Below are 21,828 nucleotides of genomic sequence, written 5' to 3'. Positions count from 1 at the left end.
ACTCATATTTATGATGATTGCAATATCCTGGGGTGATGTGATCACCTTTTGCCACCTTCTGATAAGCAAAATCAATGAGGAAGCCATATTTACTTAACAACTATGTTATTAATTCAACAACTGCAGTGATTCACTTAACAATGGTGGCAAGAAAGGTCGTAAAATGGGGCAAAATTCACTTAACAAATGTTTTGCTTGGAAATTTGGGGCTCAATTTTGGCTGTAAGATGAGGTCTACCTGTATCTTCTCATCCTTGCCTACTGGTAAGTAATGCAAAAAAAATTGTTCAATATGGTTGCTTGCTGATTCTGGCTAAATTTCAGCATAATGTAATATTTCAAGAGGGAAGAAACTGTAATCTTCCACTTGATATTAAACATCAACTTCCATCAGTTTCTCATAACCTGGTCAGAAATGAGGGATCTTGGAAACTATAATTCAGTCAACTCCAAAGGGGCCCAGTTTGCTCTCTCCAGATAAACAGATGGCTTCTGCTATTAACTGGAATGAATAAATTCTCGGTAGGCTGAATTTTGCTCCCAGACAACATTTGGTAATAGAATTATATACAAATGTATCCTTGACATCCAATTTCAATGCAATTAAGTAATGCTTGGCTTCTCTTTTTATTTCTTCCAAAGGGCAAGAATTTACCCATCACTTCTGCTGACCATCTTGGTGAAGGTAAAAAGGATTTGTGTCTTTATTTCTGAATATCTATCGTGGATTCTTACCAGATGATGCTTAATGATGTCAACAACAGTTGCACAAATAAAATAACACGTAATAATATTTAAATAAAAGAGAGAAATAAGAACAATTTACTCATTAATATATCTATGCACTTCTACATTGCTCATCTTACTTAAATGACTCTGGGTGGTTTAAAATAAAACATAAAAAGTGGAATAAAAATAAATAAATAAATAAAGATAAACCAGAGTTAAGAGCAAAGTTAAGAGCAATGCATTTGAATTGTGGCTATTTGCTCCAATATGAAAATAATTCCAGACTTTGGCTTCATGTGAAATAAACTTCTGAAAGATGGAAAAGTATAATAAATGGTTTACTAGAGAAACTGAATATACAACCAACAGACAACAAGTGAAAAACACCATTAGCAACATGTACTATGGATTAAGGAGAGAAAGAGTGTAGACATTAGTTTCTCATAGGGAAAAATATCTGTACTTTTACTTTTGTTTGCAAAATGCTGGCGAGCGTAAAATCAAATTTTCTTCTTCCCCTATTCAATATTTTGACTTGCAAAATGATTCTGATTATGTTCCTAAATCCCAAAGAAGAAATACCCAGCTCTGTTCTCACAGAACTATATATTGTTCCAGAGACGTGTGAGCTTGCATTGAAAAGGAGAAGCTCGCAAGTGTTTTTATTTGAAAAGGTCAGGCAAGTGAAATTTACAAGTATCTGTCTCATGAATGCCTATATTTAGAAAAATATTTTGTTCCCCATCCATTAATTAACCAGCAAGCTCAAATTATAAAAACACTTTTTTCTCTTTTACTGGGGAGCAGGCATTGGAGGGAAATCAAGGTTAATGGGATCAAGTCTTTATTGAACAATAACGAACTAGTTATTTGAAGAGATAATAAAAAAATCATATTGCATAACTTTGGGTTTCTTTCTTTCTTTCTTTCTTTCTTTCTTTCTTTCTTTCTTTCTTTCTTCCTTCCTTCCTTCCTTCCTTCCTTCCTTCCTTCCTTCCTATCTTCCTTCTTTAGATTTGTCTCTTACTTTATGTAGAATTCTTAATAAATATAATACCAAAAAAATGACAATAGAAAGCAGAACATAAATGAGATGATCTTAATAATCCCCAACATAGAGACCATCTGGTTGAGGAAGGCAAAAGCACAAGGAGAAGCCATTTTAGTAAGCATTAGACTGATTCTGTTGTACTTTTTATACCTGGTGTGCTAATTATCTCAAGGCTAATTATCATTTGCCTAGAATTCTTCAGGCCATTTTTTGTAGCTGCCCCATATGACTGGAATCTCTCTTGCATCTTAACTGTTTCTCAGTGTTATATTTCCTAATCCCCTTTTCTGTGATAATTTACAGTGTGATGCAAAATCTACAGCAAAGACACACATATGTGCCAAAGGTGCTTTAAAAGATAACAGGACTTTCTTGATTTTTTTCCCCTTTGAAAACATTTCACTTCTCATCCAAGAAGCTTCTTCAGTTCTGATGTTCTTGAATCAGAAGTGAAACATTTTCATGAGAAAAAAAACCAAGAAAGTCCATTTGCCTTTTGAGGAAGCAAAAAAAAGCACCTTTGGGATGACTATGTCCTGGATGACTGAGAATTTCCATACACATACACATACTGTACATGCTCTGTGCTCTCTGGTGTCACATTGGAATAGACAAAAAAAAGGTGGGGGGAGGAGAGAATCCGGGAGAATGCAAATAGCTCTGCAGTCCAAGAGTATGGGATTATGGTGTTTATTCAGTGCCCCTTTTTTTACAGAATGTGACTTCTCTGCAAGATTGCTGAGTAGTAGTATCTTACTACCACTTTCCACTCTAGACCCAATCAATATTTCTGTTTTTCTCACACTATAGGCAAGCAATGTGTAATTGCACAATATGATTTTATCTCTATGAGTGATCGTGATCTGCCTTTGACCGTAGGAGAGAAGTTTGAAGTCCTCTGCAGGTAGGTGAACTTACCGGCTTTCAACTGATTCCATCATGCCCCAATATTCCTTTTTTCCATCAGTGGAGAAAAATACTTCTCAAATACAGAACAGATAGAAAACTCCTGAATTATGCTTGTTTTGCTCATTTGCATCTGACCTGGGACATAGTCTGGTTCCTCTTCAGATTGCATAAATCTTTTGCCTTTAACTAAAGGTTTCCTCGGAGAGGAACTTTTAGGAGACTTTTACTAATTTTTTGAGGCAAGAGCCATGGTAGCACAGTATTGCAGTATTGCAGGCTAATTCTGCTGACTGCCAGCAGTTCGATTCTCACCAGCTCAAGGTTGACTCATCCTTCCATCCTTCAGTAAAATGAGGGCCCAGATTGTTGGGGGCAATATGCTGACTCTGTAAACGGTTTAGAGACAGCTGTAAAGCACTGCGAAGCAATATAAAAGTCTAAGTTCTATTGCTATTGCCACTAGGGTAATGTTCAAAAAGAGATTTCAGGTATCTGTTCATTCCTCCCAGTGCTAGTCAGCCACAGTGCCATAATAGCCACTCGCAGGCCTCTGTCCAATAGTAAGGAATCATAAGGCCTCTTTCCTATATGTCATGGACTAAACAAAGTTTAATTCTTTATTCGAGCTACTTTGTTTATTTGTTCATTTGTTCATTTTTTTTTCATTTGTATTTTGTTCACAGTGATGGGGAATGGTGGTTAGCAAAATCCCTTACTACTGGAAAGCAGGGCTACATTCCTAGCAATTTTGTGGTCTACATTAACAGCCTGGAACAAGAAGAGTAAGTTTGAGAAAGCCAGGAAGCTGAGAGATGGAGAGCTCTTGATATTTTTGTGATGTTATGATGTTACAAGGAAGAAATTAAAGTTTCACACACAATCTCTGTATTATTAATGGCTGATTCAGGAATGTGGCTGACCCTATAAGGGACAGGGACCAATTAACAAAAGCAATCGTATGCATATTTTTTTTAATCCCATTTATATCCTGCCCTTCTCCGAAGACTCAGGGCGGCTTACAATCTAAAGCACAAATCAATGTGCTTAACAATAGATTTCATTCTATGTATATGCCTGCTTATTAGGGCTTTCTCCCCATCCCCAAAGCGGCATTATTACAAAGTCAGCTTATTTACTGTATGCATCTTCACTTAGCTTAATAGAGCTTATCTCAGAAAAATGTGTTTGGGCTGTGCGACTGAAGATTTAAAGGACAAACACAGGGAAGCAAAAGTGAAATAAAAATGAAAGCAAAGAGGAAGCTGTTAATTAAAGAAATGGAGAATTTTCAGGAGAAATTTAATATATTCTTCTGAACAAACTAGTGCAATTGCCTATTAAGTTTGAAAAATTTCCAGTACAAAACATATAAAAAATAAATTGTTAAGGTTACATAGCATTAAATAACATTTTTAAACATTTTCACTATAAAACGTAGTGAAAAGCTAGGGAAAACCAATTATAATTTGCAATTTTCTGGATTTCCAGGCTTATTTTAAAAATTATTGATCAAGGTCAATGTTTTTCAAATTTGACACTTTTGAGATGTATGAATGTCAACTCCCAAAATACCCGAGCCAAGTCTGAAGTTGCCAAGTGTGAAAAAAAAGTTGGAATCATTCTATAAAAATTTGCATTCTTTTTCAGATGGTTTTTTAAAGGCCTTAACAGAAAAGATGCTGAACGTTTATTAATGATGCCTGGCAACAGTGTAGGCTCATTTTTGATAAGGGAAAGTGAAAGTGTTCCAGGTAAGAAGTTGTAAAATTGTTTTGTATATAAAGGTAAAATTTACATGAGTTGCCCAGATTAGGGAATATATCATAGTAACAAAAACCAGAAAAGATGTTATTTTCTTTCATTTGAATCTTGCCCACAGATAGCAGTCTAGAGATTGTTTAAAGGTGACTGGAGAAGGGCAGCTGGCAAGATCATTTGCAGAGCTTTTATGAGAATTATTCTAGCTATCTGAGGGTAAGTCACTTGGATTCTCCTAGAGTTAGAGACTGGAATTGATCAAGTGCTGTTGAGGTAACTGAACTTGTGTGATTAGCTGGGGTGATTAGCTCTTTTTCTTGAAGAGTTGGACAGAAAACCCCAAGCAACTGTTTATTCAATTTTGCTTCGTGCAAGCCATCCAGGAGGTGATATACGGTAATATGGCAGAGTCGGTGGTCCCACCTTTTTTGAAGGTGATGGTACATCCCTCCTCAAGATATTGTCACTGGACCCAAGAGTTTGAAATAATTTTCATCCAATCTCCAATCTTTTCTTTCTAGGGAAGGTTGTTGAGAAGATGGTTTGGCTGTGGGTCCAGATAGCTCTGAAGGAAATTATCTAAATCCTTTTTAGTTTGGTTTTAGACAGGAAAACAATACCAAAACTGTGTTGATCATCCTTGTTGGTAACTTCTGGGAAACCAGCTCAAGAATGATGCAACTGTCTTAGCTTTCTCTGATTGGTTAGTGGTTTTGATGCCTTCCATTATAGTATCATTCAGGACCACCTATGAGAGTAAGGAACAATGGGCATTCTTGCTTTGGTGGTTCTCCTCCCTTCTTCCAGGCAGTATTGACAGGATGGTAGGAGGAGAGAGAGAGATCTGGCCCAAAACTCTTGATGTGGGTACTGTAGAAATTATAAAATGATCTATGAGAATAACCTTGAAGAAGAGGAAGAGTCACAGCCCTGGCAACAGTCAGATAAAAGAAATCTCAGCCCAAAGCAGGAAATGGAATTTGAGAAGCATCTCCGGCTTGATTGTGGATAAGTGCAGGGAGGGGAAATGCACATTCAGAATTGGCCTCTTTTTCAAGTTATAATTTTTATTATGTGGCATAAGCTTTTGTGAGCTGATTACTTCAAATCTGGCTGCTTTTGGCCTACCATAGTTAATCTCTTCCCACAACCTCAAGGGGGAAAAAAACCCTCACTCGGGTTTGGCTAGTCTAGAGAAAAGAAGGACTGGGGGAGACGTGATAGCAGTATTCCAGTATTTGAGAGATTGCCACAAAGAGGAGGGAGACAACTTATTTTCCAAAGCACCAGAGCACCAGGCAAAAAAAAATATGGATGAAAACGAATCAAGGAGAGAAGCAATCTGGAATTAAGGAGAAACTTCCTAACTGTAAGGACCATTAATCAGTGGAACAGCTTGCCTTCAGAAGTTGTGGATGCTTCATTACTGGAGATTTTTAAGAAGAGACTGGACAGTCACTTGTCTGAAATGGTATAGGGTTTTCTGCTTGAACAGGGGTTGGACTAGAACACCTCCAAGATCCCTTTCAGCTCTATTCTGATTGATTGATACATTGATTGATTGACCATAGAATATTTTGCTTTGCAAAGAGAGCTGAAATTGAAATGGTCAGGAATAGAGGGAATCTGTGCCTCCATCCATCCCAGACCAGCAGGGATTAATTGAATATTCACATTAAATGACACAACTGAGGAGATAGATAGATAGATAGATAGATAGATAGATAGATAGATAGATAGATAGATAGATATACAGTAGATATAGATATAGATATAGATATAGATATAGATATAGATATAGATATAGATATAGATATAGATATAGATATAGATATAGATATAGATATAGATATAGATATAGATATAGATATAGATATAGATATAGATATAGATATAGATATAGATATATGCAGGGACGCGGTGGCTCAGTGGGTTAGGACGCTGAGCTTGTCGATCGGAAGGTCGGCAGTTTGGCGGGTCGAATCCCGAGTGCCGCGTAACAGAGTGAGCGCCTGTTACTCATCCCAGCTTCTGCCAACCTAGCAGTTCGAAAGCACGTAAAAATGCAAGTAGAAAAATAGGGACCACTACGGTGGGAAGGTAACAGCGTTCCGTGCGCCTTTGGCGTCTAGTCATGCCGGCCACATGACCACGGAGATGTCCTCGGACAAGCGCTGGCTCTTCGGCTTTGAAACGGAGATGAGCACCGGCCCCTAGAGTCGGAAACGACTAGCACGCATGTGCGGGGGAAACTTTACCTTTTTATAGATATATGCATATTTGGATGGGTTAGGGTTATCTAGTCTCCTTTTTGTTATTCAGTACTTTTCTCTAGTCACATGAAATCAGACACTGTATTCAGATGTTGCTGATAATTCAAAAATACTTTTCTCCAGTCTGGCACCTTTCAGGTAAGGTGACCTTTCACTTCCCAGAAAGCTGCAGCTAATGAGAATTCTGAGATTTTCTGCCCTGGAAGTATAAGTTGGAATAACCCCCTCTATGATAGACTGTTCCTTCTGATAGCACAATTTAAGCACTAATAAATAATCCCCTTTTTTCTTGTTCCAGGTGCATTTTCACTTTCTGTTAGAGACATCACCTCTCAAGAGGATATTGTTAAGCATTACAAAATCTCCACTATGGACCAAGGTGGATACTACATCTGCCCCTGGATTACATTTCCTTCTATGCAAAAGCTTGTCAAGCATTATTCCAGTAAGAATACTTCTGAAACCTGTCAGGTTCATACATAATAAGACATAAAGCGGAGACTGTTCCATAGAAGCAGAACAATTTAGTTTAAGTTCTGTGGGTTCTTTGTAACATATGAAGAAAGCAGAACAGTTTGCAACACAAGCCAGTTCAGATTGTCCAAAAATAATAAGGATCCAAGAGTTGAGATGGCCAATGTAAGCATATGAAAAAGTATGGATGTTATTATTTTTTGAATTGATTTTTATTAGATATTTAAAAGTACAATCAAGAAAAATAAAACAGAAAAAGATAAATAGCACATAAAATAAAATTCATTAAAAAAGCTGACTGTAGTTTAGATCTACCTAATTAAGTCATCAATATAATATGAACTATAACTAAGAACAGGAAATTGTACTGATTTCTGACTAATATAAGGAACCTATCCTTGTTTAGCAAATCAAACCAAGACTTAAATGTTAACTTCTTATTTTAAGAGAAACCCACACTTTATATTCAGTAAAAGCCGATGTGTAGAATTATAGTCCAAGAAGAGTTTTCATCTTGTATTGAATTCTGCATTAGATTTCTCTTTTTTCAGATACCAGATTATTTTTGTCCCGTACTCCCAAAACTTACTTGGCTATTTCCCTTCCACTTCTCTCAAAGGGAGAGAAAATGGAAACCCATCAATGCTGTCCCAAAGATATTGTTTCTTAGTTGCGAAGGCTGCAGTGAGGACAAGACTGAGAAACTGTCCGTTTGCATTAGTATTTTTCACATACAAATCCTGCACAGAGCAGCTGATTTGAATAATTCCTGTTCCCTGAAGCAAGTGATCGATGATGATGATTCCATGCATTTCACGCATTTACCCCATTACATAAAGTTTTGGTATCAGGGTTCTACTGTTAACATTATGAAAGGATCAAAAGCTTTAGTGGGAAAGGTGATGCAGCAAAATGTGAAAATCTCTGCTTATCTTGATTCTTTCTCTAACTTCAGAAAAGGGATCTGGAAGTTCTCTTCCTCCTTAATTTGGGGAGAGCAGTGGCTTTTCCAACCTCAAAACAATAGGAAACTGTCCAAGTGATTTTTGTTACCTCATTCTCTGAAAATTTATCTCTGGTTTGTCCTACTTCCTCTTTGTGCCATCCTGCACAGCTAATGAGAACGGTTTGTGCCAGAGGCTAAGATATCCGTGCAAGACTCTGACTCCACCAATACCCTGGGCTGCTGATGAATGGGAAATCCCACGAGACTCCATAAAACTCATCAAGAAACTGGGAGCAGGCCAGTTTGGTGAGGTGTGGATGGGTAAGACTGATACTATAACATTCATGATTTTATGAAATCCCTTATTTACTCATTGGTATTTTATTCCTATCCTTTTACTTCTACTCTAATTAAAAGAGAAAGAAAAAGGTTTGGTACTGTCCATTCCATATATGAGCTCTTGCTTTTCACTTGAAGGCTACATGAGATGCGAAGAGGAAGTAATGTCCTGTGTGAAGATATTAGGCTTTCATTTGGTTTCAACTTTATAAAGTGCTTACAAAAATGGCAAAGTAATGATATTTAAATGCAATCCATTTAAGAACATTAAAATAATGCTATCAGATCAAGCAAGACCCCTTCTGATCTACCTTCTACAGTACACAAGCCACACCTACACAACTGGGGCTGCTAGTTTAATTCTTTTTTTTTTAACTTTTGTATTATTGTATTTTTATTGTTGTTAGCCGGCCTGAGTCTTTCGGGAGATAGGGCGGCATATAAGTCCCAAAAGTAAATAAATAAATAAATAAATAAAACCAGAAAGCTTACAGAGAAGATAGATAATTCTCTTCTAATGTTACTCCCTGAGAGTCTTATTTAAGGCCTGTTTTGGATGTGTACTTTCTTTTAAATCTGAGTAATTTTAGAACCTCTCCCCACTGTAAGTAACAAAGATATCCATGCAGGAGGGAAGGGAGTTAAAAAAAATCAGAAGCATCTGTATAATTGAAACCAAACCCCTTTTCTGTATGTGTTCTTAAAAAGGGGCAGGGCTTTGATTTTATAATCACAGAAACAATTTTTACAATTTTTACTACCACCACACTGGTGGACACCTCTGGCAATTACCTATGGAACAAATAAGCCTTGGGAAACCTTTTCTTCCTCCCTACTGTGTCCCCATGATGTTCTGTCCTCTTCCCCAACCCATATACAGGATAGCCTCAAATCACTTTAGCTGTTCCAGTGTTGAAGTGTTTTAGTCATTTTCTTCCAACAGTATTCAAGGACCACCAAGATACATATTACATATGTTAGGATTTGTCATCCAAATCCTTCCTTGAAGAAAGCCAGGTAATTAAGGTTACTTGAATGAGAGGCAACCGAGTAGAACAGGGACTGACATGGGGGATGGTTAATTTTGCAGTGGTGTAGTGGTCAGGAGCTGAAGGAAGGATGGAGAATCCTTCAGCTCCTCAGTGGGAAAAAGTGCTTAGCATTGGCTGTGTCCTGACAAATAGGGAGGAATCATCATCAATTGTAGTAGAAATGAAGGCAGAATTAGGCATGCTCCAGGCCCCTTCCTTTAAATGTTGCCACCAAGTGGGAACTAGGAAGCATGCTTTTTCCATGGCAGCCCCTGCCCTAATAACACCTTCCCCTTGAGAAGAGCCTTGGTGGAGCAGTGGGCTAATGCCTCCTAAAGTAACACCAGCTGCCTGCAATTAGTGCAGGTTCGCATCCCACCAGGCTCAAAGTTGACTCAGCCTTCCATCCTTCCGAGGTAGGTAAAATGAGGACCCAGATTGTTGGGGGCAATTAAGCTGACTTTGTAATAATGCCGCTTGGGGTGTGTGTGAAAGCCCTAATAAGCAGGCATATACATAGAATGAAGGCTACTGCTAAGCTTGTAAGCCGCCCTGAGTCTTCGGAGAAGGGCGGGATATAAATGGAATTAAAATAAAAAAAAATCCAGCAGGCCCCATCCTCTCAACCTTCCAGAAGGTCCCAAAGTATTGGATCTTCCCCCAACACTGAGGTAAGTTGAGATTGAAGCTTGAAGACAGTAACAAAGAAGATTAGCTTGAATTGCTTTGTTTATTGTATTGTTTTTATGTTGCTTCATTTCATACAATGGTTCTGAGCCAGCCTTGTGTTTCTTAAATAAATCATCTTGAATTTCTTAATATAAATCTAACAAGCAAATAAAATAAGGGTCTAGTTTCAATCTGTGGTATTTTTATTTAAAGAAAAAAGAACCAGATAGCAGCTGGTGGAAAAATTCTGATCAGCCACAGCCAGTCATAATAGATATAGCTATGCTAAAGTAACAGGCAGTCTGTTCTAAGAAATGATCACAGCCTCAGTTCCAAAATCTTGCCATACATTCAAAAGAAAGATTTTTAATGAGGAAAATGTGTTTGGGGGAATTTATGATTCCCTGTCCACTTTCAAATCTTTCCATGGTTTAAAAAGCCCTTCCCTTTCCCCAGTTTTTATTTTGTTTCCTATGAAAACTTTATGGAAACTTTCACACTCTTATTCAATGGTTTGCTCCCAAAAGGTGGCAGGGCAGATTTGGAGTGTTCTGGGGGCTGCTGATTTTAGGTTTGAAAGCCACCATTTGCCCACAAACCTGTTTTATAGAATAGTCATTAATTTCCCCCCCCCCCTTTGCAGGTTACTACAAGAACAATGTGAAGGTTGCAGTCAAGACATTAAAAGAAGGCAGCATGGCCCCCGATGCCTTTTTGGGTGAGGCCAACTTGATGAAGAGACTTCAGCATAACAAGCTGGTTCGATTGTATGCTGTGGTGACCCAGCAGCCAATTTATATTGTAACAGAATACATGGCCAATGGTAAGTATGTCTTATTAATCATTCTAATGCAGGGGTCTTCAAACTAGGCCCTTTTATGACTGGTGGACTTCAACTCCCAGAATTCCTCAGCCAGGCACGCTGGCTGAGGAATTCTGGGAGTTGAAGTCCACCAGTCATAAAAGGGGCACGCTGGCTGAGGAATTCTGGGAGTTGAAGTCCACCAGTCATAAAAGGGCCAAGTTTGAAGACCCCTGTTCTAATGGATCTCTATCAGTGCTATAGATCTGAACTAAGCAGGCCAAACCTGATTGTAGGGGTTTCCCCCCCCCCAAGCATTGTGGTTTGCTTAATGAGCCTCAAATATTTGTAGCAGTCTATTTTCCCTGTTCACAGGGAAAGGTTCACAATACAAGCAACTATCAAAGTAAATTGCCCAAAGACAACACAAAGGCTATAGTTTTTTCATCCTTACCTTTCTTAACATTTTGAGTGCAGGAACTCTGTGGTTAACAGAGACCTATTTTGGGGGAAGCATCTTGTCTTTCTCCTTCAACTTTCTCTAGCTGTTTCCCGAAAAAGGGACTGAGTAATGTTGACAATATCATTACCTAAGCCAAGGCTCTGCCATAGGCAGGCTACACTGATAGTAAATCTATTCACATATATAAACAAAATTTTATTGAAGAATCAGAACATTGAAAAATATTCTAAGAAGTCAATTCCTAACCTAGTAATATATTAATGCAACCATTACAAAATCATTTAAAATCTGATTTTTTTAAAAAATCACTAATTAAGTGGTATAATTCTCGCCCCTTGGCAAGAACCAAAGCCTAAAGCTGAACTCAAATGTCAACTGAAAACTGACTTAAATAATAAAGTATTCTCACATCCGCCTTTATGAATATTTATTTCAACCATAAATGTCCTTATATTTTTATTGCTGTTTTATTTTTGGATAGGAAGCCTGCTTGATTTCTTGGACACCAATCAAGGGAAGAATCTGTCTCTTCCAAAACTGATAGATTTCTCTGCTCAGGTAAATTATTTAATGCCCTAATGGTACAAACCTAGAAATTACATAGTATCAGAATCCCCAATCATTGTCTATCTAGCTTTTTTCAAAAGAGAGAAAAGATATGTGTAAGAGAAGAGGGGAGAAAGGTAGCACAGAGAAGCATAAAGGCTGGAGACAGAGAAAAGAAGGGAAGGGGAAAGGGAGGGAAGAGGAGAGAAAAGTGCATAGAAACTTAAGGGAAGGAAGAATGTGAGCACAGTTCTGAAATGATAATAGATACTAGATTGATCCCCTTTACTGTCAACATGATGGGCAGCAAATCATGTCAGATTTGAAATAACTTGAAACCACCAACAAACTTCTCTTGGCTTAAGGAGAAAATAGTGATACTATTAGGAAGAACTTAAGGGTATCTCATGGAAGAGCTGAGGACAAGTTGATTGCAACATCTTGAGGACATGAAAAAGCAAAGATGGAGCCATGGGATGTTTCTGGTATGATTAGATCCAAGTGGGGAGTAGCCCAAAATAGAAGCGATTGACATATAAATTAGGTGGTAGAGAAAAAGAAATGGAAGGATTTGCCAAGAGAGTCAAAATGAGAGAATGTGACGGAGTAGTGGAGGAAGACAAAGAAAAAAAATGTATTGAAGGGGTATCTGTGAGAGACAAAAGAAAAAGAAAAGAAACAGCAGAAATCATAAAAAGAGACACAGAGAGGTTTGTTTCCCGATCACCACTGAGATGTAAATTCCAGCAGATATTTTTTTATTTTTTATTTTATTTTAATTCCATTTATATCCTGCCCTTCTCCGAAGACTCAGGGCAGCTTACAAACTTAGCAGTAGCCTTCATTCTATGTACAGTATATGCCTGCTTATTAGGGCTTTCACACACACCCCAGCGGCATTATTACAAAGTCAGCTTATTGCCCCCAACAATCTGGGTCCTCATTTTACCTACCTCGGAAGGATGGAAGGCTGAGTCAACCTTGAGCCTGGTGGGATGCGAACCTGCACTAATTGCAGGCAGCTGGTGTTACTTTAGGAGGCATTAGCCCACTGCTCCACCAAGGCTCTGAGGGAACATGACTGTGAGCCCCCAAAAAGAGGTTTCCTGGTTGTTGTATCATGTTTGAAGATTGAGGCTCAATTTTATGTATTAAATTTACATGCCACCCATCTCCTCGATAAGGTGAGTCTCTTTACCCTATCATGACACTCACCAAATAGTCATGGAGAGATCAGTTTCAAAGCCTGACATATCTGACAATGTTGTGGTAAAGACTGAATGCAGAAGCCCACAAAATACTTTTTTTGAGTTCTTTCCATGAAATATAAAACACATATTGATTGAAATGCCAATTTATCTCAAATTGTTTCACAAAGTACCTGCATCACGAACATAGCCAATACCAGCAGTAGATGACCACCAAATGTAGGGTCTAATAGCAGATGTCATCACAATAGTGTTGTTTGTGTAAATAGGCCCCAGGCAGATGAGTTCTGCTTTCTTAGTATGAGGGTTTGAAGTGGGCCCTGACAGACCCCTTATTTCTACACAAAAGTTAAAATTAGATGGCTATCAGTGTGCATTTAGTCCTGTGGTCAGCCTCACTAGTACATTGAGAGGAAATCAGACTTCAAATTTATTACATTGACATCAGGACAGGAAATGACACTCTTCTGGGTGCTCCATTTTCCACTGAGGTGAGCAGCATTTGAACGAAAAGCAAATCAACCTAAGCATATGACATAGTTGTGGAAAATATGTTTTCATATCCTTTTTGAAACCGTGTGAAAAAAACCCTAAGAAATCTGTATGGAATAAAAAAAATGTAGTGTCCCTTTAGTTAGAAGAAAATAAAAAGCTGTGGGGCTGAGTAGAACATCAGGTCTACACAGCTTTGACTGCTGGCAGAAGATCTAGGATTGCATCTTAATGGCTAATACAGTGGCTACTCAAATTCAGTCATTTTCAATAAGATGCCTGGCTTAGCAAGAGCAAAAAAATGACTAGGATTTTCATTTCCAGAAGCTGCAAGCAAAAGCCAAAAGGCTTTTCTGTTTTGGAATGCACTATAGTATCACTCAATTTTCCATTTTTTAAAGTTTTTTTTTCCACAACTGGCTCTTTTAAGGACAAAATGCACATTAGTGAATATAATGAAAAAGAGGGGAAGGACTTGCAAAACTGTAAATGTGCTAGCTGATGCAGAAATATGATGGAACCAACTTGCAATTTTTTTAAAAAAAAACCCTGAGAGAAATAGAAATATGTGGCTCTCTTTATCCCTCACCAAACCCAGAAACTCTCCTCTCCCATTGAGCAAAATAACCTTTGGATTATTTCACCACCATATATGTTCACTGTTGACTATTTCTCCTAGATTGCTGAAGGGATGGCATACATTGAGAGAATGAACTTCATCCACAGAGACCTCAGGGCAGCCAACATTCTGGTCTCAGAGTCCCTTTGTTGCAAAGTTGCTGATTTTGGCCTGGCTAGACTCATAGAGAACGAATACCTTGCACAGGCAGGTTAGTGAATCTTTGTGATGAAAGAGATAGAATTGTGAGTCATATTCCACTGAACAAGAAAAGTCTGGTGGTAAAAGATTTGCTTTTTTGTGCACAAGGATTACTACCTGTCTACAAAAGAATGCTGTCTGGTCCAATCATAGAGTCAGCTGGTACAAAATGGAGCTGCCCATGTACTTACTGGACAATCATGGTGGTGTCACATAATGTTGTTACTTTAGGAGCTGCACTGGCTATTAATTTATTTCTGAGTATAAGTCAAAATGCTGCCTGTCACCTATAAATCTATATATAGCTTGGAAGGTAGATATCCCGTATAAAGTTTGCCTCTTCCCCCTCCCAAGAGAATTTCCCATTTTTGTCCTAACAATAGGCATACAATGTATTACTTTTAGTAACTTTGTTAAGGGCAGACAGATTGTAGGAGAGGGGAAATTATCAAATTGCTATGACAAAAGATTACTGGAAGCTCTGTGAATGCTTGGAAATAGTCTGAGTGTTTGTTCTAGTCAAAAATATTGAAACAGCATGGATATGGGGGCAGAAAGACAAACTGCTTCTATCTAGCCACCCCTCTACCTTTATAGCCTAACCTAGCGTAGCCTGGTCTTCATTATTATATTCTGCTTAGATATCTAGTATATGAGAGGCAATATTAAAATATCCTGTATGAAATAACACATAAAATCAGATGTTGCTTAGCCCAACAGTTCTCCTATGCATAGGATTTTAAATAGTTGAGTTTTGAAAAGAGAATGTATCCTCCTTTATCTGACACACTGTACCCACCTCCGTTCCTGCAGGCCTAAAATATTACTTGAGAAGTAATGTTGGGTAGAACTGAGATGTGCAAAATCTAGTGCACCTAAGCTCAAAACACAGCCTTGACTCCTGAATTTTATCTTATATAGTGATTTACCATTGTGTCCTTCCTAGAACTGAAAGAGAGTGATTGGCTTTGTCTAAGGCAGGACTAGAACTCATGCTCTCCTGGTTTTAGCATGATACCTTAACCAATACACTGAACTGGCTCTGATATTTTGGCTGCACTAAGTTGGCCAATGCATAAATAAATTAACCACTTAGCATCACTTTCAGTCGTGAACGTCTTCACATCCCCAAATAGTAATCAGTATCAGTGAGCTGGTCAAAAGTTCCTGGTCTGGCATACTTGTTCTTGTTCATACTCCTACACTTTGGAATATCTTATCTAGTTTAAGAAAGAAATTCAAAATACGGTAGATATTCAGAACCAAATTATGCTGGAAGCTTTTCATATTAAATGACTTCTTTAATGGCAGGTGCCAAATTTCCTATCAAATGGACAGCACCAGAAGCAATTAACTACGGACTTTTCACAATCAAATCTGATGTCTGGTCCTTTGGAATTCTTCTCACTGAAATTATTACCTATGGGCAATCTCCCTATCCAGGTAAGGCAGGCTGCAATCAAAAACCCTTGACTGCTTTGAGCCAATGCTTCTCTCTGATTCCTCCACTATGGCTAAAAGATCAGAAGGGATATTGTTAGGCTAATTGTTCAGCCCAGTACTAGACAGCTTTTCATCATTGTATATTTATTTATTTTATTTATTTATTTGTATCCTGCCTTTATTATTTTTATAGATAACTCAGGGCAAACGTATCTGTCCAGAGTTGTTTTGATATGAGATGGAGGAAAATAAATTTAAATAAATAACCAATATACCTTCCTCCTCCTATTTTGCCCACAACAACAATCCTGTAAGGTGAGTTGGACTGAGAGAGAGTAATTAACCCAAGATCTCCAGCTGGCTTTCATGGCTAAGATGGGACTAGAATTCATAGTCTTCAGCTTTCTAGCTTGATGCCTTAGCCACTGGCTTCAAATATATTTCAATTGCCTTCAAATACACTTCAAATGGCTCATTTACTAATTCAGACTCAAATGTGTTTGAATTTGATTTCATCAGGTTCTTAGTATTTATTTTTAAGGGGTTCATCAGCTTTTTTTTCATGAAACAGGTAGGATATGCATGCATTTGCAAAGTTGAATGGTAAACAAGAATAGGAGAACTTAATAAATAACTACGTGTTATAATCACCACAAGCACACTTAAATGTTAATGCTTCCTGCTTAGAAAACCTTACTTTTAAATAGTTTTGGAAAATACATTGTACAAGATGTAAAGCTACCAGGAACTCAAAATAGTTGAGTTATTTCAGAATTCCAAATGCATGCATGAATAATATATAATTTTGACCCCACTGTAAATCAAGAACTACCTGTGCATTATATGGGTTATGTATAGTTTGATCTTTCCTTTTCTTCCCGATAGCTATGATGAATCATGATGTTATCAGACATCTAGAACAGGGCTACCGGATACCTTGTCCAGAATTGTGTCCCTCTAATCTCTATGCAATTATGTTAAAATGTTGGAAGGACAACCCAGAAGAACGACCAACATTTGAATACCTCCAGTCTACCCTTGAAGACTTTTATACAACCACAGAAAAACAGTATGAATCGGAACCCCAAAAGACCTGATCTGTGTTTATCAACGCTAAAGTTGCTTTTATCATAGCATGGAATAGTTGGGGAGAATTTCCTCTTAGCTGCACTTTGCAAAGTTGTTCCCAGTCAGAAGTAAAGGCATATCCATCTCTGAAGCTCTATTTACTGCATGTCCTTGCCTGGCTTTGGTTTCATCACCCAGTAATGAACGACAAAATGGCTATGGAAAGTGAAAAATACAGGTAGTTCTCAGCTTATGACTACAACTGAGCCCAACATTTATGTTTCTGAGTAAGACAATTAAGTAAATTTTGCCCCATTTTACAATTTTCTTGCCGTAGCTGTTAAGTGAATCATTGCAGTTGTTAAGCTAGTAACACAGCACCACTTGCTAAGTGAATCTGGCTTCCCCATTGACTTTGCTTGTCAGAAAGTCATAAAAGGGGATCATGTGACCCCAGGATGCTGCAACCGTCATAAATACGAGCCGGTTGCCAAGTGTCTGAATTTTGATAATCTAAACTGTTGTAACTTCAAACAGTCACTCAATGAACTGTCCCAATCGAGGTCTACCTATATTGAATATACAAATGAAACCAACTGAAATTCTAATAATTAAAAAGGACATACAAATAAAAGGCCAGAAAAATGATTTGGATAACCTTTCTATATTGGATTTTTGACAGGGGCTTGTTAAAGATCAGAAGACTGTTTTGGATAACCTTTTTGTATTGGATTTACAAAAGGGATTTGTTAAGGTTGTCAGTGATTTTGTGAGAAAGACAAAGAGAAAATGAAAAGAAACCAAGTGTTTGGACTCTGAAGAACTAAAGATTGTTGGGATGTTGGAAGTAATATAAAGGTGTTTTGATCAAGGTTAAAATAGATAGGTTATTTCTGGAAATTTTTAATGGATCCATGAACACCCATTAGCATTAGAAGATGGGATGAAAGCTCCTTAATTTCACCTGGACACATTTAACCATAGTTTCAACTGGGAAAGTGTGAGCTTCCTAAACCAAGCCAAATCCAAAACTGCTAATGAATACTTGGAAGCCTGGCACTCAGTCATTAATAGGCACATAAAGTTTAACAGCTTCTACATGACATTGACATGTCACTAGTATATAAACAGAGAGCAAAACTCACTTCCTTGTAGCACTGATGATGTTACCTAGCTGGGTAATCAAATGTCTCAGAGAGCATCAAGCAACCCATATTTAAAATGGTTGTGTTGATACCTCCAGTAACTTTTATTAGATTTTTACTGATAAATTTGAAAGATGGTGTTTGGAGGCTTTGTTGAATGATAGAAAATGAGATATAATGTAAAAGGAAGGAATTCAAATGGATTTATTAGATCAAGTTTATAACAAATAAATTTGTGGTAACCTTTCCTGGACTTTTACTAATTAGGATGGAAGGTGAAGTTTTAAAGATACATTTATAAAGAATTGGGTAAGACATGGAGTGAAAAGACTGTTAAATTTTAAGAGAGGGTAATAAGTTGTTAAAATTGCTTATACTTGCTGGGAAGAAGGGGGAGGTTACTTTTTTTCTTTCTCTTTTTAAACTTTTTTTCTCCACTTTTCTTTTTCCCTGCAATTTTTTTTATTTATAGTTTGTATTAGTTTTATCTGTATATGTAATGTTCAATAAAATTATTTTTTAAGAAAAAAGAAATACTAAAGATGGAACCTGAGATGTGCATATAATTCATTGATCTTTCATTGTGCTGCACCTTCCTTTTTTCCTCTACAGCTGGGAAATCCCTATCAAGGAATCAGACCAGTAGTTTCATGAACTAAGAAAGTTCTCTCTAAGGGTAGTCTCCATCTGGCAGCTTCCAGGGTAGATTTGCTGCTCCTGCACCTTCTGCCAGCTGGTTAACTAGCAGAATTGGTGTTAAAGTTGTCATGCAAATTCAAAGAGCTGTGCAAGTAGGTGGACGAACAGCTGCCAATGCGCAGTTCAGTACAATCTGTGTGGGATGCAGCTAAGGAGGAAGTGTAGTCATGTGTAGTCATTCATGCAGGAAGGCGTTAAATTGTGACCTGGGAATGAACATGATTCATGGGTGTGGCTGAATGTCTAGCCCATATAGGCTAGCAAGTGTCTTTCAGACCTGCAAGGGCAAATGCTGACATTTACACTCACTCACATGTAGCTCACAGCATATCACAGTCACATGGCTGGGATGGGCAGTTACAGACATTGAGTAATCAAATAAATGGCAGTATGTGCCATATAGTTGTTATCTCCTAGGCTGTCTCACGGCTTATTGGGCACAAAATATTGGCTTAAGATACAATTGTGATAACTAGTGAATGCATTTAAATTGTTCCTTTAAATAATTATAATGCATAATTATACTAATTATAATTATACATAATGTAGGCATCAAATATGGACAAAAGCATGTATCAGTATGTTGTTGATGAAAGGTTAGGATGTAGCACTGATTTTATTTACTTTGTATTTTGTAGCAGAACACAGCATTAATGCATAAAATTCACAAAATGTATAAAATGTACAAATAGCATACAAAATGTATATCAAAAAGTAAAGCAGCAGAAGTGAATAATTACAATACGAATGATGAGCAAAATTATGAATGCAATTAAATTATGTATGGACAGTTACAAATGATCAAGAACATTAAACGTAAAATTAGATGGGTCTTTAAGATAAGATGAGATGAGGTGAAGTGAGGTGAGGTGAGGTGAGGTAACCTTTATTGTCATTTTTACTGTGGGCACTCTGGCACAAATTTAAAAAAATCTGTTGCCTGCTCTGCTATTCTGAGCAAGTGGCAGCTACAGCCCAATATTCTTTCTCACAAGTAAGGGAAAAAGCCATTTTTCCTGTATCTTTTCCTGCTGTGGATGTTAATGAGTAATTGCAGAATTGGCTGAAATGGAAATATTTTGTTTAGTCAATAAAGGTACATGTTATTTATTTATTTAGCATATGGCATTGCCATACGGGGACTAGCAATATACAGCATATTAACATTTCACTTAGATTTAGTAAAACACAATAAAATATAAATGTTTAAAAGATCTATGTTCAAATACCAACGTCTTGGCCACCTAACCATTTAAACACAGTGTGGTTTATATTAAAAGAATGAGATACTGGATCAGTATATGCCCTCAGTTTACTGCCAGTCACTATGCGATATACAGCTTGATGTGGGACCCTGCAGTCACATTAAGGGGAGAATACATGTGAGTGCCTGGGACTATGATAATAGTGCCAGTCAATCCACCAAAGATGGATTCAGAGGATTTAGCTTCGGATTAAATTGATTCACAAATCTGCATATACAGTCATGCTCGAAATTGTTGGCACCCTAGAAATTTTTCCAGAAAATCAAGTATTTCTCACAGAAAAGTATTGCAGGAACACAAGTTTTGCTATACACAGGTTTATTCCCTTTGTATGTATTGGAACACAAAAAAAAGGGAGGAAAAAAAGCAAATTGGACATAATGTCAAACAAAACTCCAAAAATGGGCCGGACAAAATTATTGGCACCCTTAACTTAATATTTGGTTGCACACCCTTTGGAAAAAATAACTGAAATCAGTCACTTCCTATAACCATCAATAAGCTTCTTACACCTCTCACCCAGAATTTTGGACCACTCTTCCTTTGCAAACTGCTCCAGGTCTCTCTTATTGGAAGGGCGCCTTTTCCCAACAGCAATTTTAAGATCTCTCCACAGGTGTTCAATGGGATTCAGATCTGGACTCATTGCTGGCCACTTCAGAACTCTCCAGTGCTTTCTTGCCATCCATTTCTGGGTGCTTTTTGATGTATGTTTGGGGTCATTGTCCTGCTGGAAGACCCAAGATCTTGGACGCAAACCCAGCTTTCTGACACTGGGCTCTACAGTGCGACCCAAAATCCTTTGGTAATCCTCAGATTTCATGATCCCTTGCACACATTCAAGGCACCCAGTGCCAGAGGCAGCAAAACAACCCCAAAACATCATTGAACCTCCACCACATTTTACTGTAGGTACTGTGTTCTTTTCTTTGTAGGCCTCATTTCATTTTCGGTAAACAGTAGAATGATGTGCTTTACCAAAAAGCTCTATCTTGGTCTCATCTGTCCACAAGACGTTTTCCCAGAAGGATTTTGGTTTACTCAAGTACATTTTTGCAAACTCTAATCTTGCTTTTTTATGTCTCTGTGTCAGCAGTGGGGTCCTCCTGGGTCTCCTGCCATAGCGTTTCATTTCATTTAAATGTCGACAGATAGTTTGCGCTGACACTGATGCTCCATGAGCCTGCAGGACAGCTTGCATTCCTTTGAAACTTGTTTGTGGCTGCTTATCCACCATCCGGACTATCCTGCGTTGCAACCTTTCATCAATTTTTCTCTTCTGTCCACAACCAGGGAGATTCGCTACAGTGCCATGGGTTGCAAACTTCTTGATAATGTTGCGCACTGTGGACAAAGGCAAATCTACTGTAGATCTCTGGAGATGGACTTGTAACCTTGAGATTGTTGATATTTGTCCACAATTTTGGTTCTCAAGTCCTCAGACAGTTCTCTTCTCCTCTTTCTGTTGTCCATGCTTAGCGTGGCACACACAGACACACAATGCAAAGACTAAGTGAACTTCTCTCCTTTTTATTTGCTTTCAGGTGTGATTTTTATATTGCCCACACCTGTTACTTGCCCAAGGTGAGTTTAAAGGAGCATCACATGTTTGAAACAATTTTATTTACCCACAATTTTGAAAGGGTGCCAATAATTTTGTCCGGCCCATTTTTGGAGTTTTGTTTGACATTATGTCCA

At 37.8% G+C, this 21,828-nt stretch overlaps 1 protein-coding gene across 1 annotated transcript; it reads left to right on the top strand.

The window, feature by feature from the left end:
• Positions 1 to 227: 227 nt before the first annotated feature.
• BLK (BLK proto-oncogene, Src family tyrosine kinase) lies at positions 228 to 18,935 on the top strand (the record flags this gene model as incomplete). The annotated part of the gene is made up of 11 exons (XM_083350227.1): positions 228 to 264; positions 2,591 to 2,684; positions 3,373 to 3,471; positions 4,337 to 4,440; positions 7,019 to 7,165; positions 8,309 to 8,461; positions 10,823 to 11,002; positions 11,926 to 12,002; positions 14,370 to 14,520; positions 15,822 to 15,953; positions 16,839 to 18,935. 11 exons carry the CDS (start codon positions 228 to 230, stop codon positions 17,048 to 17,050), a joined length of 1,386 nt encoding a protein of 461 aa, XP_083206353.1. The 3' UTR covers positions 17,051 to 18,935.
• Positions 18,936 to 21,828: the final 2,893 nt, after the last annotated feature.

Source organism: Vipera ursinii (assembly GCF_947247035.1).
Source record: "Vipera ursinii genome assembly, chromosome: 1".
Taxonomy (NCBI): Eukaryota; Metazoa; Chordata; class Lepidosauria; order Squamata; family Viperidae; genus Vipera; species Vipera ursinii.
This window is presented reverse-complemented; position numbering and strand designations above follow the sequence as displayed.